Source organism: Miniopterus natalensis, chromosome 1, assembly GCF_054644295.1.
Source record: "Miniopterus natalensis isolate mMinNat1 chromosome 1, mMinNat1.hap1, whole genome shotgun sequence".
Taxonomy (NCBI): domain Eukaryota; kingdom Metazoa; phylum Chordata; class Mammalia; order Chiroptera; family Miniopteridae; genus Miniopterus; species Miniopterus natalensis.
The window spans coordinates 141,233,852-141,260,302 of NC_142081.1; the positions used below are offsets into that span (position 1 = coordinate 141,233,852).

The following is a 26,451-nucleotide window of genomic DNA, read 5'->3' on the forward strand; positions in this document are numbered from 1 at the left end:
TTAGTTTTCTGGCTGTGAAGGTGGTATGGTAGGCAAGAGGGATGTACTAAAGGAATAGGGATAGTGGCTTAATGTCAGCAATTTACTCCCAAATGGGTCAAGGCAAAGAATTCTTTGTACTAAAACTTGAAACTTTCTCTAATTTTAAGACTGTTTCTAAAAAATAAGTCAAAAACCTCTATCTAAATCAATAGAAAAGTGGAAAAGCCTTAAGCAAACTTTATTTCCCCACGAGGAAAGCTTTATGAATCAGTGTTTAAAATTACATATTACAAGTCTAATGGTACTATAACAATTTTAATACATCCGATTGTTACACAGTACACCCAATTAGTAACCATAGCAGCAGATATCAAAATGATCTCTGTCTAAATCTTTAGGGCCAAATATAGTGATAAAATTGGAATATATAAAACATCTATCAATTAGCACCGCTAAAGTATGAATGACAAGTTGGTTGCTCGGCTGTGGTTTAAACAGCTGGTATTTAGGGAGTTTGACCACAGATAACTCAATAGTGCCGGCTTTCATTTACAAAATCTGTCTAAAACTTAGATGCCAAAAAAAAAAAAAACCCACCCAGTTTAAAATACTATGTAAATTTTCATCATACACATATGATCCAAAAAAATTCTTTAATAAAGATTTCATGCCATGCATTTAATGGGAAGCAAATGTTATGTAAACAGTTCAGTAAATAAATTTTTACTATTTATATTTCAGATCATGTAATTTCTCTTCAGAATCTCTGTATATTCTTGTGATGTTTTCAAAAGTAGATCTTGACGGGAATTTGACTGATCAATTAATTCTACAGGACAAGCTCTATAGAATTCAGATTCAAATTTAGCAGCATCTGGAAAGAAAAACAATTACATGCTTTATCTAAACTACAACTAAGTATAAGTGTTAAGAAGAATGAAGACATCTATACATGACTACAATACACAGCGCAAGAATCCTATGAAATGTCATTGGCCCGTGGCTGCACACTGGATTTAGTGGTATTGTGGCTAAGTATCAGAGCTTCTGCTTTTCTTGTCCTTCATTCGTTTACCCAACACCATGCCTAAGATGTATGACACACACTGGAGTTACAAGGTGAAGATGACACAGCCCACCCCTGAACAATCATACACTAGAAACCGAAAAAAACAAGTGAACAGGCAATTTTTACTCAGAGCCACATACACGAGGACACACAGAACACAGGGCACTGTCAGAGCACACAGAGGGGACATCCCAGCTTTGTGCCAATATTGTCAGCTTTTTGGTGGAAGTGATAGGTAAGTTGATACCCGAAGGACACACACACAAACAACAGAACGCCAGAAAGAGAAATGAAGCAGATGCCAGGACTAGGGGCGAGGAAGAGCATTTGTGGAGCTAGAAATAGTCTAGTTTGGCTAGATGCTAGAGCAAAGGGGCAGAGGAGGGCAAGGAGCTAAGACAAGGCTGAATTATTTGGTAAGAACTAAGTGCATTTCAGTGTTTTTGCTCCATGCAAAGGAATTTGGAGTTTTTCCTGGGGGTAAAAAGTAGAAGAATGACAAAGTCAATGGCCGGGGTTTTAAATATCACCCGTCAGGTGACAGCTCTACGAACTGAGTATTCCGAGCGGAGCCCGCTTCTTCGGCCTTGGCCACTAGCAGAAGCAGGAGCGGGTGAAGCCCAGTGTCCTGCCAACAGCTTCAGCGCGCAGGCTGCCAGTTTCACAGGCACCGCAGAAGGAAGGAAGGGAACAGCCAGAAATAAAAAGGAAACATGGGCCTCTGAGATCTTAAAAAGCTATGGGACGTGATGATGATTACATGCAGAATAAGCATGTTCTTCCTTATGTTTACACTTTCACATTTTTCATTCACTATGTAAAGAAAATATTTAATGCAGTATATATTATCCAAACATGGAAACGGATGTCATTTACTATTTACAGTTTACTTCAAAAATCAATGATACCTAAAGTTATTAATAAATTTTGGCAACATACCTTCTTTTAGTTCTCTAGTTAGTGTTTCTTCAAACTCCTGCCGCATCTGAAACAGGTCAAATATTATTTTTAGTATTTAAGTTAAATAAGAGACATTATTATAGGAATGGTATGTAGCTTATGAAATATGTCCTTTAAGTAATACTTTTAGAAACTAGAGCTAACTTGGGGATTGTGTAAATAGAAAAATAATCACGTAAATAAAATTAATTCATACTTTAAAAATTTTAGATAATAGGCAATATGCATGTGTAATGCTATTTAATCTGATAAAAATACAATTAATATTGGTCTATTGAATAAACATAACTTCAGAAAAGTGGTATTTGATCCCATTGGTTCAAAGAAGTTTAAACAAGTCAAGTCATATATCACACTGGGTGCTTTACTTTGCAGTTCTAAGAAAAACTGCCATTTATAAAAGTTTAGGGTTTGGGGTTTTTTTACCTAAATAGATTTTTTTCTTAAAATGAGCTTTCTATACTTATACTTTTAGAAAATTAAAATCTTAAGGTACATTCTATGCTATTAATTTTTCATCCTATAATGACAAAAGTGCTACTGTCCTAAGGTCATGTAAAAATTCTGCTGGAGCCTGGGCAGTGTGGCTCAGCGGTTGAGCATCGGCCTATGATCCAGGCAGTCAGGGTTTGATTCCCGGTCAGGAGGTGTGCAGGAAGCAGCCGATCAATGACTCTCTCATCATTGATGTTTCCATCTCTCCCTCTCCCTTCCTGTCTCTGAAATCAATTTAAAAAACAAAACAAAAAAACATATCAAAAAACTCTACTGGGGAAAAATAAGTAAATCTATTTTACTGTCTGTATTATTACTGAAACACTTCTTTATTCATATGGACACAAAGATTTCAGAAAATACTTGATCTGAGAAACAAAACAATTTAATATATAATTCTTTAATTGTAACTTTGTTTCCTTTCTAGAAATTAGGGCTAAATTTGGAAACATTCAACCAATTATAATTATAGTCTACTTAATTATGAAATGTGTGGGTATATTTCAAATTATATTAGAAGTGTCCTGATCTAGAGTGGTGTTACTTAAACCTTTCTTATAATAAGTATTCTCTCACTAAATGCCCAAAACATGGTTTAAAATACTATGCTGAACATAAAACACTGCGGTGATCATGATAATGTGATACCCAATGCCTTTACAAATTATAGGCATGAAGACTAATTTGTTGACCAACATGTTCCCCAGTGTTTTCAGAGGCTGTTTTCCATAACACTTTTTTGACAATGGCATGATAGGCAGGCTTATTAAATGGATAATGTGACAACAACACTAATAGACAGACCTTGTAAAATAAATAAGTGACAGATAAAAAAAAGAGGCCTTTATTGAATCAATTTCATGTTACCCTTAGTAAAATATATATTATGTAAATCACTTTTTTATCCAACTTGAATTAAGAAATTACCAACGTAACATTATTATCTTTTCCCCCCAAAGGCTCTTTTTCTAAATATTTACTTCTGTGATGTTTATGCTTATTTCTAGGTGAGGATTGTGTTCAGACGGTAGAAGTAGCTTGAAGCCCAACGTTAATATGGAGAACACATCTGCAATTTTATTTATATTGTACCATTTTCAAAATATAGAAAGGTGGGAAAACTATGCACATAAAAACAATGTATCAGCAACTTTCAATTCAAAGGATTTGTAATTACAGGGATTTTCTCAAAACTGGTAGTTCTCAAAGTATGTGCCATAAGAATCTGTTTCCACTGGGGGCACTTGCAGGATTGCAGAACTTCAGAGTCTTCATCCCTCCTTTAGCTAGACAGCTTTATTTGTCTGTCTTATATAAAATAGTTTCAAGCAAAATTAAAAAATAAAAGTTCTAGTCTTTGAAAAAAAATGTAAGGTGTGAAAATCACTGATTTAGTCCAAGTTCCTAATGGTATCTAAGAGGCCACAAAGGCTCAGAGAGATTATAGATTGCCTGAGGTCACAAAACCAATGAGCTGCAGGCCAAAAATGGGCCGTAAGTCTTCTTACTGAGGGTAGGGTTTTATGCCAGCTACTTCCTCATATTCAGGATAAATACATAGATTTTTAATTGTAACTCGGGGAAAATCAATATGTAAGACTGTCATATAGCTCAATAATGTTTTGGCATGAGACACAAAATAGTAGTTTTCTAACTAAATTATAAGTTTTAAAGTCATGAATAAAAATAAAGGAACAGAAATTAATGTAAGTCCTATTACTAGCAGTCAATATGCTCAATTTATAAAGTGCAAATTTTTTTTAAGCACAGGACAAGAAACTTGAAGGAGAAAACCTTAAGTTAAACTGAGCAAGCTGAAACTGAGGAAATTCTTCCTTAAAAGAACTGTTCATTCCCTCCAAATAAAACTTGGTTTACCAAAATCAATCAATAAATGAATTATCTGTGTTGGGGGTTATCTATAGCAAAATTAAAACCCAAAACAGTTTCCTCTTTATCATCTAGCATACTTCTGTCCCACCTCTCTCATCCTTAGTTGGTATGTACAAAAGACATGAGCTTAATTTCAATTGTGATTTAACCCCATCAGAAATTATAGGAGCACCTTCATTTCTCCGTCCCCCAGTCTCCACATGAGGACTTAGACTCTCTCTACCTTCCTTATGAGAGGAGGGGCGATTTACCTAAGGCGTGCACTTGAGGAAAGGAGCTGAGAATGCTTGCTGGCTTCCAAAGCTCTTCTTTGAGATGTGTCTGCCCACAGTAACATGAGTTCCTGCCAGCTCCCATCTCTGCAGGAAGCAGCCTGCCCAGGGACAGGCGTCAAGCATTTCTTTCCTCCACTTACAACTGGGTGTGAAGCTGCCTAATTTGGGATATGCATTCAGAAGCCCACTGTGGCCACACATCTAACCACACATCTAAACCACATCTTCTGAGCCCTACTATGCATCAGGAACCAAGCTAGTAAGTTCATCTCCACCTGCCTGACTGCGTGTTCTGATCTCAGAGGGAAGAGGGCTGTTACTGGCCGCCTACCCCACCGCAGCTCCAACAAGAAAGATGACTCCGCAACACTTACAGAAATGTTTTCTTCTTCCCTGACTTTATACTTAATGTCCAAAACAGCCCCCACTTTAAAGAGGGGAAAGTTATATTTTAGAAAGAGAAATGTAGAGAAGCCAAGAACAATAGCAAAGCACAACAAATACAAATGTATGTTCATTCGTTTAACACTAATTTATTGACAGGCTACTATTAAATTATATTTGAGATTACAGGTTGAAAAATAATGTTGTATTCTCTTTTTGAGACCAATTTGATAAACACATACAAACTGCATACACATACACATTTCCAAATTTAATATATATTTGGTAACTATTGATACTTTTAATTTAAAATTTGATATTCTTAAGTGTTATGGAAATAAATGTAATATAAAATGCAATAAAATCAAGTACATTTGCCCATTTAAACCATTGCAATTCATTATCCAACTGTAAACAGGTTAATGTACAAAGTGAATACAGTTATCAGTTTATAAATACTAAAAACATGTATTTTGCTGCAGAGAAAAGAACTGAGGAAAAGTTTGTTGGCCAAGGAACTAAAAAGTTAAGTGCAAAGAAAAAAAAATGAATTAAAAATAGAATAGGAAGAAGTTGAGCAATTATCTGTATCTTTCAAAAATATAATGACTACGGGGCAATTGTCTAAGTGGACAAAATAAAGTGAAGAAATGAGGAATTATATAGAGCATATAATTGATACAATAAGCAAATTTATTAAACTTGTCTCTGCCTTATGAGAAACTAGCATAACCTCTGTGATAGTTTGAGTACAGTTAAAATTCAGAGTAGAAAAGCACTGCCTTGGTGATGTCAACATGAGGCCTGTTTTTAGTCGGAAAGAACTCAACATTCTGTAGACACACAATCCTCTGTGTGCCATGTACAAAGTTAAAGTCTTAGGAATATTAACTGTTTTGGCTTTCATGTATTTGTATAGAAACAGTTGCTAAACTGAATACGCACTTGAGAAATGTCAAAAAAAATAATCATTAGAAATTTTCTGAGTGTCGGAAATAGAACAAAACTCCAAAATCAGTGTAAAATTGCATCTTCCTACTTATTTAACCCAGAGTTAACGAACACTGAGGGACTGTCATGACGTGCATTGTGTTGGGAACAACACAAATACTGAAAAACACTTAAACATAAAAACTTTTGAAGCCAGAGAAATTCCATCTGTTATAAAATTGTCTGGAATAAAATTTTAAGTTTTCAGTTCTAAGAAAAAAATTCTAGCCCAGTCTGTGTGGCTCAGCGGTTGAGTGTCAACCCAGGAACCAAGTGATCACAGTTCAATTCCCAGTCAGGGCACATGCCCAGGTTTCGGGCTCCATCCCCAGTGAGGGGCGTGCAGGAGGCAGCTGATCAGTGACGTCTCTCATTGATGTTTTTCTCTCTCTATTCCTCTCCCTTCCTCTCTCTAAAAATCAATAAAAACATATTAAAAAAGAAAAAAATTTACATGCAAGAAAATCTAGTGATTTATCTGTTCAAACTAATTTTAACTTTTGCATGTTATCATAATATCACTAAACAACAAGTTGAATAAAACTGTAAAATTACTTCTGATGTATTGGAAAAATATCTCAGAATTAAACTACAATGTGAAAACTAAAGGTAAGAATTAGCAAAACAGATATGTAGTGACCTGTACCAGTACAAGGAATCAACCGGGCACGGCTAACCTTCATGTAATGGTGAGAGATTGCAAGCCTAAAGATCACTAATGTGGGGAGAGTGGAAATCACAGATTAGAGCCGTATTTATTATTGTCCTTATTGTGTTAGAAGAACAATGTTGAACAAGGCCGAACTTCACAGTAGGAACAGTCCAAATGTTAAGACCTTGCAAATAAAGGGGACTGATAAAAAACTCAGTATTGATGCTATTTTTCACATTTTACTCTCTAGAATCACAGCTTAAAAATCTTGAGAAGTCTGTTGTTTTATAATACCCCTTCCCAAAACCCACCCTTTTCTATCAATTTAGACAGCATGTTACCACCTCTCATAGAATTAGTTGTTTTCCTAGTGGCAATAATTAAATTCCCAGCAACTCTAGAAGGCCCCTCCTTTCTGCAAGTCTAAGAATTCCATGAACAACTCTATATTGAGTCTTCCCAGGCATTCTGCAGAAATTTTGGCTACCTATCTCTGTATCTTGATAGATTGGTGCTTCTTTCTCTTATGAAGTCTAGCATGATTTGGTGAACCCATGCCACACAAGGGAACTAGGTATACCTTGGAATCACAATGCTAAGTTTAAAATAAATGATTTTTTTCAACTTATCTAGAAATACTAAAAACTAAATACCTCTTTCCTCCAAAAATATTAACAGAAAATTTTCCTACAAAAATCTCTTGTGTTGCTTCTTTTCTTGTGTTCAGAGACTTTCATCTTCATCTTGTAAAATGAGACATTATCTGATTTTTTTCTAGTGAGAACTAATGAGAATCTTTCAAGTTTGCATCAGAAGCTTAGTTAAGAGTTTACAGAAGTATGTCACATTTTCTTTTTGTGCCCAATAGTCTAGTTTCACAAATCTGAAGCACTTAGAGCCTATTTGGCCAAAAGGCTATCTAAAATCCCTTAGCTTTGCTCTTCTATAATGCGTTATAATTAAGCCAAATGAACAAAGTTGAAGCCTCCCTTAGCACAGGCCTACGCTATTTTTCTCTGCATTAAGAAGAATATAAAAACATCATGAAAACCATAAGCCAATGTGCACAGAGTGTGACATCAGCATCATGGCAAAGTGAGACACCCTTTTTGTATCTCCCCTTAAATCTACAACTAGTCAGATATCTAGAACCCAACAAAGTTTCCTCTGCCCAGCACAGTGATAGGTCCACACACCAGTACCTTGAAAGTGGAAGTACAGGAATGTGTCGGGGAGGCAGGATTTGGGGAAGAACAGGGACAGACCCAAACTGCAGTTTTCCAAGGACAAGGCTGAACCTACAGCCCCAGCAAACACAGAGTAGGGGTGCAGCCCCCACACCACAGACCAGCAGAGGACAACAGTCCAGCAGCATCCCCCCCCTCAAATCGAGATCCCTTCCCAGTTGCAGCAGTGCTCACACCACCACAGACCAGTAGCAGCAGCAGAGCCAAGTCTCCAGCCTCCAGGCCACAGCACAGTGCTGCCAGCGACCAGAGGGCATGAGGTAACAGCTCAGTGGGCTCAGGAGCTGACTCCCCTCAACTAGCCACACACCCCTACCACGGTAGGGGTGAGACCCAGGCAACCCGGATACAGCACTGGCACCGCCACCCTGGTCACTCGGTCTGCCACTGCCCTGCCCAAGGCTAAGGCGCCCACACCTTGACTCACTCCCCCCCGCCCTCCTTACCCCCACCAGTAGTTCGGGTAAGGGAAAACAAAGATAGCACCATCTACTGGAAAACAAAAGAAAGACCTCAAATTATCAACCTGCTGAATTGTGGAAACCAAATGTCCCCAAATAAGAAAAGTGTTCACTGCTTCAAATTTGTTTGGTGGTTGGAGGAACAACCTTTTAGGGCCACAAGTTTATTTAATTCATAAAAAGGATTTATCTCCTTTTCATTTAAATAGCAAATATCCACATATGATTAAGTGTTTAGATGTTAATCATTTGCTTATGCTTAAGGGTAGAAAAATTGGGGTGCAGCAAAACTTAAAAGTTGTTATGAACCATCACCAAACTAAAATCCATTAGAAAGTAAGCCAAAGCATCTCCAAGTATGCCATTGGTTATTAGGCAATAATATTTATTTTCTAAAATCAAATTTAAATGCAGCTTTTCAAGAAATTTAAAATGTGTCATTTTAGCCATATTTATTGAATAAAGTTAATGATAGGTATCTCTTGAAAATAAAAAGATCCAGGGACTTAAAAAAGATTGTAAAATCTTTTTACAGTCTGTCTTCTTTCTGTATTAACACAAAAAATTAAGACTTTCGTTAGTGTGCACTAGTCAATTAAGCAACTCAGAATTTCATCAAAGAATTATTTCAGAAATCTGAAACCCAAGGGAAAAAAAGATAATATAACTAACCTTGATCACATAAGTTGAAGTGTGTGGACTCAAGATAGGAATCTTCAAGTTTTCTCTTGGAGTAGAATTTTTATTGGGCACAAAACTATTAAGATCTCTAACAGAAGGTATCTCCAGGGCTGGTCTCATATTAAGAGTGTTGATCACAGATCTGTCCTTCTGTTTCTGCAGGAGAAGTTCAGTTCTGACTTCTGCTAGCCTCTCGTTAGTCCTGTGAAGATTGTAAAACACAAGTGTTTAGTTTTTCATTTTTCCCTAAGTGACTTGCTTTTTTTTTTTTAAGTTGCCATAATAGTACATGGAATTTCCCACTAAACAGCATTTTAACACCAAAAATGTGTCGAAGCAGACCTACTATATTCAAGTATAGGTTCTAAATTGTTCTAAAGAAGTACTGAAGTTTCCAGGGAGTGGGGGAGGGGGCTCCTAACTAACAAGTAATTCCAAGTAGGGAGGAGAGGGGCATGGCTATCAGGGATGTAGACAGCTTTTCGGGTGATACTCGCGGCCTTCTGGTAGGGCCGTACCTACAGGATTCTAGAGCATGCCCTTGGACACGTTTAGTAAACCAGTTTCGAGATTAAAAAAGGGAAAAGAAAAATCCCCTTAAAGACATTGTCAAGCATTTACTTTCACCACCCTTGTACAATACACTCATTACCTTGGAGATTTTAACCATTCGTCACCAAGGCATAATTTACAGCAACAACCTCTAAGTGAGAACAAGACAGCCTTGCTGGTGATCAGAATGAACGAAAAAAGCTCCCGAGGCGATCAGCTTATAACACTGTCGCCGAGGCACTGGCGGTGGGCTCTGCCCTTTCTGGCTTCCACACGCGCCTTCAGGCAGACCACCTTACTATTCTTAGCCACTTTGTCAATTATATTGCCCTTCATTCCTATGTTAATCTTTCCCTATTTAACATGTATGCCTTTATGCAGGGTAGAAAAACTTGGTATCAAGGAGAGTTTGTCTCAAGGCGCCTTCCGTGATAATAACAAAGATCACAAGTAAGAAGGTAAATTTACCAAGTGCCAGAATGTGTGGGAGTAACTTAACCCGTTGTGTTTAAGTTGTTATCTTAAATATTTCTATTTAGGGGAATTCTGACATGCAATTTTATAATAATATCAATGTTTAAATTATAGAGCTTCAAAAACACTCAGCTTAAAGACTAGTAGATCAGGTTAACTACATCAAAGCATTAAGGGGGAAAATAAAGACACGTAAAACCAAAAAAAAAAGGAGAGATGCAAACTGTCCTGGAAGAACATTTGAAAGGTAAGTTTATTTGCTAACATGATTTTCCAAAGTTATCCTATTTAGTTAGCTTTCAAATCCTACTAACCTCATGAACCTGGCTAGGTAAAAATTATGCTTTAGAGGCTAATCAATGAATTAAATTTATTTTGTCTGATTCTGCTTTTTAACTTACTCATTGAGTTTACTTTCCAATGACTTTCTGCCTTCCAATTCTTCAAGATAGAGGCTCTCATATCTTTCCAGTTCTCTTCTGTTATAATCTAGAGAAGTTTGCATTTTTGAGAGTTCTGATTCCAGATCTTTATTTCTGAGTTCCAAATGACTTCTTATGGAAGCATTATGATACTCTATTAAACGCTCTGAGACTTCTTTAGATGCTCTTTGTGTCTAAAGCAAATAAAAAGGATACATTTTTAAAGTAATTATAACCAGGGCAATTATAGTATATTCCCTTTCTTTAGTATTGAGTCAATGACTCAGAAATCAACTTTAAATGTGAAGAAGAGCTGAAGTTTAAAATATTTACCATCAATGCCCACTGAATTAAATCTGAGTTATAAAGCTGAATTATTCATCTATTAGTACTCATGTAATCTGATCATTCAAAGAAGAATAGAATCAGTTAAAATTTTAAAAGTTGAACAATATAACTTAATTCAAGAGTATGGTATAAATTTTAAGTCACATTTTTTCTTTTCTTCCTAATAGTCTTGTTTTACATCAACTGGTCTTAAAAATAAAATGATCCTGTAGTAAGAATCATTCTGACATGTCAATTTAGTGATAATAATGATGGAAACTGAAATACTGAAAGGGAAAAACAAATGCCACCTTCCTTCCAGAAATCTACAAAATAAAGTACTATTAAAAGTAGTAGAGGAAACACAAACACTGTCTATATCCAAAATGTAATTTTCAGTGAGATGAATTAATGCACATTAAAGATCTATGAGTTAACCTGTAAAAATGAATTGACTTGTTTCAATTTGTCAGCTACGTCCTGTCTCGCTTGCTCTTCAATCTTCTGTTTATACTGTCCTACTTCGCTGTACTCTATCATGTTCATTTCCATATGTCTTTTGAGCTTTACTACTTCTTGTTTCAACTTCTTGTTTTTATTGTCTAGTTTTTCACATTTCTTTTCTATTGCTTTCATAGATAATAACTCCTGTTGAAGAAGTTTATTTTTTTCATCCAGACGTATACATTTTGAAGATACAGTTTCCAGTTTTGCTGTAAGATTATCATTCTGCATGAATAAAATAATACAGTTTCATTATGAAGGAAGCAGATTGAGAATAGTCTAACTCAACACCAGTATAAAATTTTGAAATGAATTCAGTTGCAATAAAATATTATCTGTACTCTAGTAGAGAGAGGGCTAGAATGTGGAACACTGAATTTTTCAGAATCAAGAACAGAAGTCACCAGGAGTATATTCTCTGCTGTTGTAGTCTTTGCCACACAACATATGCACTTAATTTTATAATCTTTTTTCTATGATTGTTTCATGTCTTCCTCCACAAAATAACTATAAGTCACCTTTTAGTATAAAGTCTCTTACCTCTTCCCCCCTCTAAACTCTTCATAATCTTAAACAAGTTTTATGGACATTATATTGAGGTGTTTAGGCCTTAGTCAACAAATGACTCCCAAAATAAGACTTTCAAAATGAGACTCTAATTAATGAATCTTATAAATATGGATTCTAATGCCACAAGCCTATGATTGTACTACAAAAGTTTGATGCTAATTTGAATTGCATTCCAAGAGGAAATGATTCCCAGGATTAAGGAGAAATCACATCTCTCACTGTAAAAATTTAGTGAGATGAGGTCTACATTTTTTAGAAAAAAAAACAAACAAAAAAACAATCACTGCTCTGCCAGCGATGTGACTCAGGAGTTGAGCACCCACCTATGAACTAAGAGGTCCCCTGTTCCACTCCCCAGCAGGGGGCGTGCAGGAGGCAGCTGATCAATGGTTCTCTCTCATTGATGTTTTTATCTCTCTCTCTCCCTTCCTCTCTAAAACCAATTAAAAAGTTTTCTTAAAAAAACAACACAGCTTACTTCGTTAGTGCTATCTTGTAATTCTTGTACTGCCCAGAAAATAACAGAACATACTAAACAACAACAACAGGAACAAACCAGCTGGAATTTCAGTGATAACGACACGGGAAGAACTACTTTCCTGTAGATATAATGATTATTTGCTAAGACAAGGTGAATGATGCCGAGTTTTTGAAACACGTCTACAAATTCTTTGGTACTTCTCCAAGAAATAGTGCTGGCTTCAGTATGTATCTAGTTTCTATTGAGTAGAATGCGGTGGAACTGCTATGTGACTTCTGTGGGTGATACAGCTCCCATCCGACTCCTCCCTCTAGGGAAGCTCACCCTGAGGACCCAGCCACCACGCTGTGAAGAATGAAGCAGCCCAGGCCGCACAGAGCTGACACGGCCTAGCTAACGTCCCAGCCAAAAGCCTGTTGCAACTGACAGACACATGAATGAACAAGCCTTTAGGTGACTGTAGTTCCCAGCTTCACGTAATCCCAGCTGATGGCAAGTGGAAAAGACCTGAGCTGGCCTCACTGAGCCTGGCCTCACTGCAGACTTGTGAACAAAAGAAATGCTGTTTTGAGCCAGTGGGTTAGGAGGTGGTTCATTAAGGAACAATAAATAACTGGCACAGATAATAATATTAAAAATAGTGCTGCCCAACCCCCCCAAAAAAACTGCACGTGTAAGAGTGCCTTTGAAACAGGAGGTAGGTGGGACCTGAAATAATGTAGAGAAGCACAAGAATGAAAAACAAAAGGGCTTCCGAGGGACGGTGCGCAGAGGCCTGATGGCCCCGAGGAGGCTGACAGCAAAGGCTCCTGGGCAAGTAAACAAATGACACTGAAACGAGGATGACAGGGGGGTTTCCCTAAGAAGCAGCTAAAAGTAAAATCTGTTTCAAATATCTGTTCCCCATTTATAGCCTCCCCCACATATATGCCCAATTGTCAAATAATGCTAAAATGAAGCAATGGCTTCTGGGCTAAGAGCAAATCCATGGTGCTCCAGGAAAACAGGGTCTAAGCATGAAGCTCAGACTGTAAAACCCTTAAGACCTTGGAAAGATTTAGGCGGTGCCTCAAATTCCTTCAAGTAAAAAAGTAGATACAAGGAACTGTAGTTTCTGAAAATATAGGATCTATGCCAGGAATGAGACTGGTACCAGTGCGATACAAAAGAACAAGGTCAAAAGAGGATCTCCTTATATACATGGCAAGATGATGGATTAGAGAGATTTCCAAAGAGGAAAGCGGACAGTCCGGATTTCATCTTCTCCTTCCTAGAGAGTGAAATCTATGGATGAGTCTATGAAATACGAGTTAAACATAATGAAGTAAACGGTGACTAAGTCAGCAACCAAGATTTGCTGGAAATAGAAGTGAAGTGGGAGGCACAGGGCTTGAGTTTAAAGGTCTGAATGGAGAGAGAGAAAGAAAAAAGGAACAGACGTTACCATTGTAAGCCTACTTTCCCGTCATGCCTCGGAGTCGCAAGGTATAAGTTGGCCTCAGGATCCTTCAAGAAGCAAAAGATATAGAGATAGACTTTCCACTACCCTGGCTTTTTGTTACATGAAACAACTTGTAATATGGAAGATGACTGGGAAAGAGGTCTCATAAAATTTGATTACTGCCATAAGGGCAGACATATAGATCAATGAATCAGAAGAGGGAATCCAAAAATCAACCCTCACGTTCATGACCAAGTGCTTTTCGACAAGGAGGCCAAACAATTAAATCCTATACAAGTCGCACTGAAATCATTCTTCACACCATTGACAATGGCAGCAAATGGGGAGCATAAAGCCAGAATACACCCGCACTCAGTGCTTCAAAAAGCTTCCACCAATTGCGCTAGCCAACAGTACTTTTCTGCTTTCAACAATGTATAACTTCCTTTCTGTATTGCTCAGTGGGCAACAATCATGAGCTGTAATGCAAATAGCACCACCCGGGTTGAGTACATCACTTACAGGACCTGATGGTAGGGGAAAGCCACTGACGTGGATATAACGGACTCTATTGCTAAATCCAAGCTCCCAGTCCCTCCATTCCCAGCAACTGTTTACGTCAGGCTGCTCTAGCAAGTCCTCTGATGAGTAGATTAAGGAGATTGTGGTATGGCAGATCAGAAAGGCTGTTCCAGAGCTCTACGGTTGGTAAAGTGCTATAAATCTGTAAATCTCAGTTCTGGCTGCATAATGAAGGAAGGCTAATTTCTTTTTTTTTAAAGTGAGGGTAAAAAAAAGTGAGCTTCTGATTAAACAATCCTCTGTTTTATTTATATTAAATTGCTTAAACTGCATTGAGAATAAAAGCTTAATTACATATGTCAATGTCTCTAAGAAAAAAGTATTGGTGTGGTATAAAGTATTTAGTTTTATCCTACCAATAGTTAAGCTAAAATATTTTCAACTTGTACAAGGATAGGTACCATCATAGCAAACAATATACCCCATAGACAAATTTATACTTAGACAAGATTATCTCTCATGAAAAAAATTAAAACAATGCAAAATTAAGGCCTAAATTTTCGGTACAGACAAGATGACAAGTGCTGAAAAGAAAGAGGACAATGAGAGTTAGAACAGTCAGAGACTGCTTCATGGGAAGGGGCGAGTGGGAGCCAGGTCCAAACAGGTGCAGGATTAGGCAACAGTAATAGCTGTGAAAACACAGAATGGGCAGCCTGAGTAAAGGCCAAGAGATGCTGAAGTCAACCCAATTTAATTCATTGGCAGGAAAATAAAAACATATGTTCACACAATCACTCATACACTAATGTTCATGGTGAAATTATTAACAGCCAAAAAGTGAAAACAACACAGAGTTCCATCAACTGATTAATGGTTCAGTGGTTTAGCCACACAATGAAGCATTCTTCTATAGTATTGGTTGAACCTTGAAAACATGATGTTATGTTCAAGAAGCCAGTCATAGCTCACTGCACACTGTGTGAGTCCATTTATAGGAAACATCCAGAACAGGCAAATCTGTAGAGACAGAAAGTGGACTGGATGTTGCCTGAGGCAGGGGGAGATGAGAAGCTGAGGGTGACAGCTAAGAGATGTGCAGTTTTTTGGGGGGGGTGATGAAAAGTTTCTATAATTGATTGAGGTGGTAGTTACACAACTCTCCGAATATATTGAGATACTGAATTGTACATTTTAAAAGGGTAAATTATATGATGTGAATTGTATCTCAGTAAAGTTTTTTCGAAAAAATCCAAGGGTGGATCTCAGTAAGTTTCTTAATTCTCCATGGTGGGTATGCATACCATAATGATCTGAATACTGCCACACTTTGACAATATTTCTAAAGTTAAGAGAAAATGAAGAAATACCTACGTTGATGCCTTTGTATAATGACCTTCCATACAAGTTATTCCAAAATCCATGAAATATATATAAATTCTATATTCAGTCACAAAAGTGAAGATAAAAAATAAGGTAACTTCCTAATACAGTCCATAAAACATTATCCTTTGATTTTTATCTGGCTGCCTCATTACGGTAATGGAGATATCATTTAAAAAATGTGGTTTAGTAGGAAAAAAAGTCTCTTGAATTCTATGAGAAATTATGTGTAATTCTCAACTTTTCTAAGGGAAATGGCAGAATGGAAGCCAGAGTGTAAAAAGTAAATGCATTATAAAGATAATAAAATCATAATAAATTAATTATAATGAAAATACAAAAGAAAGCTGCCCATGAAAATTTGTACTCTAAAAAACTATTTATGTTTATATTTATATTATTTATATTATCTGATACATCTCCTCTGGGAAGGGAAACAAAAGAAAAAATAAATGAGATTACATCAAACTAAAAAGTTTTTGTACAGCAAAGGAAACCATCAACAAAATGAAGAGACAACCTGTTACATAAGAGAACATATTCACCAATCATACATCTGATAAGGGGTTAATACCTAAAATTTATAAAGAAATACTACTCAACACCAAAAAAACAACCCAATTAAAAAATGGGCAGAGGACCTGAATAAACACTTCTGCAAAGAGGACATACAGATGGCCAAGAGACATATAAAAAGATGCTCAGTGTCACTAATCATCAGAGAAACACAAATTAAAACCACAATGAGGTATCACCTCGCACCTGTCCGGAGGGCTGTCACCAATAAACCACAAACAACAAGTGCGGGTGAGGGTGCGGAGGAAAGGGCGCCCTCCTGCGCTGCTGGTGGAACGCGGACTGGGGCTGCGGAAAGCACTATGGAGGCTCCAGAAAGAATTAAAAATGGAGCTTCCTTATGCCCCAGCAATTCCACTTCTAGCTATATATTAAAAGAAGCTCAAAACACAAATTTAAAAGATTATATGCACCCCTATGTTCATTGCAGCATTATTTATAATAGATGAATGGATAAAGCTGCGTATTAGTTGGCCATAGAAAAGAGTGAAACGTTACCACACGCAACAATATGAGTAGACCTAGAAGTTATCATACTTAGTGAAATTAGGCAGAGAAAGACAAATACCATTAATTTCACTTATATGTAAAATCTAAAGAACAGTATAAAAGAAACAAACCAAAAAAGAAGATAAAAAACTAAGACAGACTCACAGATACAAAGAACAGACTGGTGGTTGCCGGAGGAAAGCAGGGTTGAGGGGCTGGGTGAGAAGGCGAAGGGATTGGAAAGTACAGATTGATGGCTACAAAGTAGTCATGAGGATGAAAGTACAGCATAGGGAATATAGTCAATAATAAAGTAATAACTATGTGTGGAACCAGGTGTGTGCTGGAAATACTGGTGGGGGGACACTGTGTAAAGCGTATGATTGTCGTCTAACCACTATGTTGTACACCTGAAACTAATACAAAATAATAATGAATGTAAACTGTAATTGAAACAAAGTTTTTAAATAAAAAGAAAACTAAATAAAACAAAAAGACTTGTAGCTAGCACTCAATGAAATGACATGTCATGATATCCTTGAAATTAAAGAATAATCTATATGCTTTCATAATAAAAAGGTTGCAATAAGTGGACATCCTTCTGAAAGAAAATAAAGTTGGATCTAAGCCTCTACTTTATGCAAGCGTAAATTCCCAAAATTTCAAAAATTTAATATAAGATGAATTCTTGAAAGTAAGAAAGAAATCATGAGAATTTTTAAGCATCTCAGAATTAGAAAGGCCTTTCTCTGAATCACCACAAACCCAGAATGCATTAAATAAAAGATTAATAACTCTGACTACACTTAAAAATTGAGTTTACAGTATGAATATAGAGTTACCCCACACTAAGAGTATTAACTCTCCCTGCATATATTAGGATAAATTAAATTTCTTATTCTTTTTTCCTGAGAATATTCCCTAGATGTTCTACTTTTCTAAAACTTTTATAGTCAGTTATAAAAACTACCTCTACTACTAACTGATAGCCTAGGCATTGTCCTAAGCACTTCTACATCCATCAATGGACTCACTCAGTTATCACAGTCTGGAATGGAGAGGTTAAAAAGACAAGCAAGTTCAGGGTTTTCCCCAGGTCACCTGACTCCACAATTAGTGCTCTTGCACCAATCCACAGCTACGTCTCCAGTGTGAGTGTATAAACACCAAAGAAGCCTTATATTTCAAAATACAAATGGTAAATAAGATAAAATGTATAGAGGTCTTCTTAGAAAATCATGAAATTATTTGTTGCTACAATAACGTTTATTTTCTCTTCATGACGTTTAAAGGAGTAATAAATATGAAATGGGGGAAAATACACTGACTTATTTTGGTAGGAATAAAATACTTATCAATAACTTACCACTAAGTATATATGATGGCATATCACTATCTTCATAAGCTCCTTGTATTAAAATGGGGTGCTACTTAGAAAAAATTGTTCCTTTTCTCAAAAGCAGAAGAATGACATCTAAAATATGATCTCTGAGCCGGCTATACTTTCTTCCTTACCATCAGTGGAAGAAATAACTAACCTCTCTATTAATATATCAAGGAAATTAAATCACTGCCAAAAACTGGAACATTTGTTGTTCCTAGCAATAGTTTTGAGATCATGGGAAGCTCATCAGTTCCTATGGAAAATATTAAAAGCCTCCCCCTTTATGAACGTCACTACTTCACTGTTGAAGACAAATGGATTTGAATTAAGAATTTCATTTTAACCAATGGACCAAAAATGCCACCCCCACCCCCCACCCACATACAGATATGCTTTTAAAATCCTCCATACTTTCCATATGTACAGTATTGGTTTTTAAATATATATACACACAAATACATACACATATGCATTTGAAAATGACTAAATAAAATACCTCAGAATTTATTTCCTTACAAGCTGTTTCTGTCTCTTTTTGTGTGCAAAGGAGATGAGACAGATTTTCATCTTGCAATTTTCTGGCATTCTGTTCTTGAGATAGTAGCCTCTGAGTTTCATTTCTCTCTTCTACAACCTAGAGGCACATTTCATTTAGTTTTCGGTGTCATACCATTAAAAAAAAGAAGAAGAAGAAAAGTCCTACGCTTATGAACAGAATCTTTTAAAACTGTTAAAAGAAAGTAGTCTTTTTGGACACAGGGATCTTTATCTTCCTTGAAAACCTCAAATTTTAATTTAAATGGTAGCTAAATTCGTTCATAGAGCACAAATACATTATTGTGAAATAAAATTTCTTTAAGAACATTTGGCTAGTTTCATCACAGTCTCGAGGCAATTTAGCTTGTATGTTAACATTAAAAAAGCCAAAATCAACATTTATGTCAATAGTTAAGCTCAATTTATTTTCTGCTTTTTCATTTAGAAAATTTATAGAGAGCATCTATTAGATGTCAAGAATAGTAATAAATAATTTTAGTCATAAATGCCACAGTTTGTATTTTGAATGAGATCACATTTTTTAGTTTGTTTTAAACCTAGCGATGTAAATCAAAGGGATACTACAAATATTGATAAAATACTGTTAGAAATAAGAAATTTTTACCAAAGATAAATTTACCTGACTTAAAGTATTTCTTACAACTTGCAATTCCATCTCTAATGTTCTAAGAGTGGTTTCAAGTTCTCTATTCATTTCAGTCTCTTTAATATATTGCTCTTCTTTTTTTATTAATTGCTCCCTAATTTTTTCATATAATAGATCAGTTCTTTGTCTCTTCTCTTTTTCTTCTTTTATAGTAAATCTGCAGATAAATATAATTATCTTATTCATTTTTTTAGAATATAAGAAGTTCATTTTATTATCTGTTTTTACACATTGTTGGTGCATTATCCTTATAAAAATTTCTATGTTCTCCAATTTTTTTTTTTCTTTTTAGGTCTCAGGTTTTTCTTTCTTTCTTTGATCTCTTCCAAAAATTATATATTCCTTAAAGGAAGAAAAACAAAAAACAAAACAAAAACAAAACAAACAAACAAAAAAACCATGCTGATACTTTGTAAATTTTACTCAATAGTAGCTCTGATAAATATTGTTGGAAAGAAATTTTGAAATTATTCGGTAAAGGTAGAGTTGAAATAATCCATTTTTTTTCATAGTCCTAATTATTCCTCCATTAGGACAGATGATTTAGTTACTAATTAGAAAGAGCAGTTGTTGTTTATAGACAAGTTTATATATTCACTAGAAGTAAAATTTTAGCTTCACAAAATATTACAGGTGCTCCTAAAGTGATTTACAGTGTAAGCCAGCATCTGCAGAGGTCTTTACACAAGACATCTCTGCTGACTACTGTAATCCAAGACTAGTCTGGGGAGTCTAATATCTGTTGCCCTACACTTGTTATGTTTCTTCTTTTGTAACACTTTCAACTTATCCTGTTCATTACTATACATTTTATAAATCTGTAAAATCTCTTTGCGGAATTTCACCCATATGTGGAATCTAAGGAACAAAATAAACTAACAAAATAGAAACAGACTCACAGATACAGAGAACAGACTGACAGCTGTCAGAGGGGAGGGGCAGTGCGGGGCTGGGTGAAAAAGATGAAGGGATTAGGCAAAGAAAAAACACAAAAAATCTCATAGACACAGACAATAGCATGGTGATGACCAGAGGAGAAAGGATTAGGGGGAGGTAGAAGAGGGAATAAGGGAAATAAATGGTGATGGGAAAAGACTTAACTTGGGGTGGTGAACACACAATACAATACACAGTTGGTGTATTATAGAATTGTACACCTGAAACCTATATGATTTTATTAACCAATGTCACCCCAGTAAATCCAATTTTTAAAAAAATCCCTTTTGGAACAAAACAAGATCCATATTTAAGTCAATAATAAAGATTAAAATGTGCTTTCAGTAGAGACCTTGGAATTCATTTTATCTGTTGATAAGAAAGGTGCTGAATAAACTAATTAATTATCACTTTCTGTTTTACTTTCATTCTATAAAACTAAAGCTGCACCATTTTTTTAATTTTTCTGTCTTCATAAAAATGGCTATTTCATTTTGTGTTGGTGGGAATGTAGACTAATATGAACTTTCTTGAGAACAATTTATAAATATAGATGAAAGCCTTTTTCAAAAAGTTCTTATACTTTAACCAAATAATACTTTGGTAAAGAATTTATTCATAAAGTACAGTAGAAGAAATATGGTCAATAATATTGTAAAGACTATGTATGGAGCCAGGTAGGTACTGGGAATATCAGGGGGAAACACTTTGTAAAGTATATAATTCTTTAACCACTATGCTATACACCTGAAACTAATAAAAATAATATTGAATGTAACTGAAAAAAAAATAATTTATTCAGAGTACATAATCAGAAATGTAGAAACAGATTTATATGAGACATTCCCGGCACCCTTAAACATAATACAGAATGAAAAACAACCAAAATTCAATTTGTTAAATAAATAATGAGGTATTCATATGGTGGACTGCTATATAATCATTCAAATGGTGATTTGAAAGAATTTACATTAACTTATTACTAGAAGTATGCACTGTTAAGGACTTGGTATATTATTTACAAGGATTTCATACTCCACAATACTAAAGAAGTGGTCTTCCTTATAAAACCCCCAAAGGTAAATTAGCAATTAAAAAACTTCTACATAGCTGTAGGATAAAATATTCAAATATTTTCTTAAAACCAAGTTGTTCAATACCTTAAATTGCAAAGTTCTTGTTCCAATTCCACTTTTTGATGTTCTAACTCTGATTTTATTTCTCTTGTTTCTGATAGCTTCTTGTGTAATCCACTAACTCTATTTTCCATTGTTTTCACTTTTTTTGTAAGTACTTCACACTGATTTTTCCCAAGTTTTATTGATCTTTCATATGAAAGAACTGCATTCTGGATTTTACATAAGCTATCTGAATCTGCATCAGAGAGAAAACGAAAATAGAAATGAAATATATGAGTACTTTTTGTATATAAAGAGGACTGTGCTTTTTCATACTCATTCATACATTGAACAAACAAATATTGAGTGTGGAAAACATTACACTGAGCTCTGCAGATAAAACAGATAAGACTCCTGGCTCTAATTTCGCTTAACGTTTAGTTGAGGAAAAGGACAAGTAAAATGTTAATTATAAACTCAGACGGATATTATAAGAAAACAGAATTCTATGATCGCGTAACAGAACTTGATCAACACTGGTCCCAGGGAACATTTCCCTGAAGAGATGGCCACAGCGCCACATGCAGATTGAGCAGGACGCAGTTAGACAAAGGAGGGAGGAGGCCTTCCAGACCCTCCACGGCACAGGCCACGCCAACTTCCACTGCAGTCTGCTTCTGGCACGACGGAGCAAGGGTAAGACCTGAATCTGCAAGAAGGGTGGAAATGAGATGCACTCAAAAGACAAAGGAATATTGTATATATCAAACCTTCTTTTTCGTAAACCTAGTGGTAACCACACACACACACACAAAATAAACTGAGGCACATAACAAAAAAACAAAAAAAAAGGATGTAGTAGCAGGTCCTGATTTACCTTCCTACCTGAAACAAGCAAAAACAAAGCAGACAAAAAACATTAAAAACTTATTTTCAAGACAATGGACTTTAGGCATTGAAGGACAGTGATTCCTGAAACAAATAAAGTTGCCTTGATGTATGTCCCAGTTCACCGCCTTGAGAGGATTTCCAGGCCGCAACACAGGGAGAAGGACCTGAGGTAGAGTCCACCAGACTCCCTGAGTTAGGTGATGAAGCTGAGGGTCTGGTGAAACCAAGCCAGGTAGCTATCACAGGTCAGAACACTGGAGAGGAGGGAGTGGAACAGAAAAGATCCCTGGAGACCTGCAGAGGGGACTCAGCTGAGAGAGGAGCAGTACCCACATGGAGGAAACCACCGGAGATCAGGGGAAAAGCACATCTGAAAAAAGCAGAGGGAAGCAGTGCCTGGTGCTCATGCAGCACCAGGAATCGTGTCTATTCCCATTAGCCGGGCTGAAAAATCTCATCACTCACAGGACATTGAACAGAGTGGGCAGAAAGTTCTTGCCTCAACAGTGGGGAATAATTAGCCCTCCGCCAAGCACGGCTGTGGATTCACCTAACAAATAATCAGAGCAAGACAGAGAAGGATCAAGCTGTTTATAAGTAACCCAACTATCCCCAACAAAGCTCAAAAAGATACTTAGAGGCATGAAAGTTATTTTTTAAACCAAACAGCACTTATAGAGATGCAAATTATGTCAGACATGAAAAATACACCGGATAAGAAATAAAGGCATATTAGACATCACAGAATAGAATGATTAGCAAGTTGGACAGCAGTGACTTGTGAGAAAACTTCCAATGGCTAATGCATAAGTTCCCAAAGAAACAGAAGGAAGGGACAGAAAAAATATATTTGAAGCAACAATGGTCAAAAACTTTCTACAACTTAATGAAACTATAGTCCCACAGATTGAAGGAGGATCTGCTAGGAAAGAAGAAATGGAAGTAAACTGTTGTAAATTTGTTATATTACATATGATGTGATATCATATTACTTCAAGGTGCACTGTGATGACTTAAAGGCATTTACCATAAACCAACCCTGAAGCAACCACTAAAATGGCAAAAGTTATAGCTAATAAGCCAAAAAAAAGTACAATTAAATCATAAAAATTAGTTGATTAATCTAAAAGAAGACAGAAGCCCGGCCAGGCATGGCTCAGCAGTTGAGCATCAACCTAGGATCCAGGAGATCGTGGTTCGATTACCGTCAGGGCACATGCCCGGGTTGTGGGATCGCAGCCCATCAGTGACTCTCTCATCATTGATGTTTCAACTCTCTCTCTCTTCCTCTCTCTGAAATCAATAAAGATATATTTTTTAAAAATTAAATTAAATTTTAAAAAATAATAAAAGAAGACAGAAAAAAGGGGGGGACAAAGCAGATGGGACAAAGAGAAATCAAACAGCATGATGACAGATTCAAAACTATATCAATAATCACATTAAATGAAAATGGTCCAAAAACGTAAAGTGAAAAACAGATTATCCACTGGGATAAAAAAGCAAGATGCAACTATATGCCACCTGTAAGAAATGCACTTTAAAAGTAGCCCTGGCTGGTGTTGTTCAGTGGTTAGAGCATCGGCCCATGGACCAAAGGGTCGCAGGTTCGATTCCAGGCCCCGGTTGGCAACCTATCTGTGTGTCTTTCTTCTCTCTCTCTTTTTCTCTCTCTCTCTTCTCCTTCCTCCCTCTTTCCCACTCTCTCTAAAAAAATAATGGAAAAAATATCCTCAGGTGAGGATTAACCAAACCAAAAAAAAAAAAAAAAGTAAATAAAGACAATATTTTTAAAGCATAGAAATAGATATACAACACTCCCACCTGACAAAAGAAAGCTGAGCTACAGTGGCTATATTAATTCCAAAGTAGATTTCAGAGTAAAAAATACTATCAGCAATTTGCAAGGTCACTGCATAATCAAAAATTAATAAGCAGCATAAGAATCCTAACTGATCATGCAATCTAATAGCAGCTTCAAAATACATGAAGAAAAATTGATAGAACTGCAAAGAGAAATAGAGAAATTCACAATGAAGGCCTGAGATTTCAATACCACTAATCAGTAGGTGCCAGAAAAAGTAGCCAGAAAATCACCCAGGATATAGTAGACTTGAACACCACCATTTTCTCAAGTACCCATGAAGCAAAGAGAAGCAATAGCTGGGTTTTAAACATGATGAGGTCTGAACTTTTCAAATATATAATAATTATGGTTGCAATGCAGACTAAGATTCCAGGAGATGAAATAACAGTAAAAGCGGTTCTGAGCTTATTTCAATATTCTAGGAGGGAAATCTTCATAACCTGACCATGCTGAAGGCATCGGAGAGAAGCAGTCAATAAACACGCTGTTGCTATTCTCACTGAGAAAAGAACAGTGGAAATTACCATAGCTCTTCGGCTGAGAGTATACACTCGCTCTCATTTTATTTTAATATAAAACGTATTTCCCAGATAAATACCTCAACAACATATCCCCTGTGGTTCAGACACAAGGTGGCCATACATTACTACAGTATATAAAAAAAGGCTTTATATTTATATAACGGTGTTACCTTTACAATCCTTGCAAAGTTGTTTAATTAGCAGCATGAAATTCTCATAATTGGAGTAAGGTGACGGGCCATGTTCTGAAACTGTTTCAGTTGACTGAGTTAAGTCACTAAGGTCATCCATGGAATTAAATTTCTCTTTGACCTAAAAACAAATAATACTGTTTTTCAAAATGTCCCCCAAATATTATAATATATACTAAGTGTACAGAGGTGATAAATATCCACCTTTTCATAAAAGCAAAAACATAGCTATTCTTAAAAGAACTAATTTTATCAAAGAAATACTTCTATCAATAACTAGTGTTTTTAAATTTTTTTTTCAAAGTAAATGTCTCTACAACAAGATTTTCTATTTTTTCACTGTATCTTTTATAATGTATTTTTACTACAGATAATATTTTTGATAATACATTTTTTACAATACCTTATACTCGTCATGAGATATTTCCTTTGAAGACCTAAAAAAAAAAAAACCAAACAATCTTTTCAGGTAAATATTACATACATGCTTAAACTATAAAGAATATTTAAAGCTATTGCTTCTTCCATAGAATCTCTGAATTTATAATTAATTTCCTACAAAGGAAATTAAACAATAAATAAAATAAATAACATTAAGGGAGAAAGAAAATAAATTACTAATAATATTAACACAAAATTTTTAATTTAGATCAAGCTGACAGTCAAAGCAAAAGGAAAAGTACAATGTTTATTATTTGCATTGCTTTTTAGGAAAAAATAATGCACGGGGTTTTTGTTTTGTTTTGTTTTTTGTTGTTTTCAATGAAAACAAACTTATACCAACACTAAGACCTATTTGTAAAGCATGACTTAAGTCCTAAAGTGAAGAAAACCCTTTCTTTAATAATCATGATACTGATTTTCTGAGGACTTACCATGTAAATACTATGCATTATTAAAAGCACTTTACAGGTCTTAAGAGCATTTAAATCCTCCCACAAATTCTGGGAGGTAGGCAATATATTCAGTATTTTACAAAGCAAGGAAATGAAGCACGGAAAGACTCAGAAACTTGCCCAACCCCATACAGCTGGTCAAAAGCAGACCCAAAATTTACAACCAGGAAATCTGGCTTCAAAACATGTGTTTCACAATATGCCTTGAAAATAATATTTATTTTTAAGTGTTTTTAAGTACTACAATAGCAAATAAATCTATATTATTATTCCATTTCTCATTATAAATATTAATTTCTGAAAATTACACATTTAAAAATAAAAATAAAAACCTTTATACCTAGGCAATATTAGAAGATTCCTTCAATAAAGTAAAGATTTGTTTTTTCTAAACAAATTCATCAACAGGCATTCATTCATCCATGCAACTGTTTATTCATGCATTGGAGATATATGTATTGAGCACACAGTATGTGTCAATGACACCTTTGTTAGAAGGCATTGTTTTTATACTTTAGAACATTATAATACAAAAGTAATTATCTGTGATGGATTGTTACTAGTTTACTTTTCTATTACACATAAATAAAATCTTCCCTTTTTCCCCAGAATC

General features: G+C 35.6%; 1 protein-coding gene across 1 annotated transcript in view; it reads right to left on the reverse strand.

Annotated features, from left to right (window-relative positions):
• Nucleotides 1–539: 539 nt before the first annotated feature.
• Nucleotides 540–26,451, reverse strand: part of LOC107545488 (ankyrin repeat domain-containing protein 26-like) — a 52,574-nt gene continuing 26,662 nt past the window's right edge. Inside the window, exons 6-15 of the mRNA XM_087824220.1 lie at nucleotides 25,346–25,379; nucleotides 24,922–25,063; nucleotides 21,515–21,728; nucleotides 19,392–19,575; nucleotides 18,717–18,848; nucleotides 11,303–11,602; nucleotides 10,517–10,731; nucleotides 9,081–9,291; nucleotides 1,991–2,036; nucleotides 540–856 (exon numbers count right to left, since the gene is read on the reverse strand). Coding sequence (XP_087680346.1) covers nucleotides 720–856; nucleotides 1,991–2,036; nucleotides 9,081–9,291; nucleotides 10,517–10,731; nucleotides 11,303–11,602; nucleotides 18,717–18,848; nucleotides 19,392–19,575; nucleotides 21,515–21,728; nucleotides 24,922–25,063; nucleotides 25,346–25,379 — 1,615 coding nt within the window. The 3' untranslated portion in view covers nucleotides 540–719. The remainder of the gene's footprint in view (nucleotides 857–1,990; nucleotides 2,037–9,080; nucleotides 9,292–10,516; nucleotides 10,732–11,302; nucleotides 11,603–18,716; nucleotides 18,849–19,391; nucleotides 19,576–21,514; nucleotides 21,729–24,921; nucleotides 25,064–25,345; nucleotides 25,380–26,451) is intronic.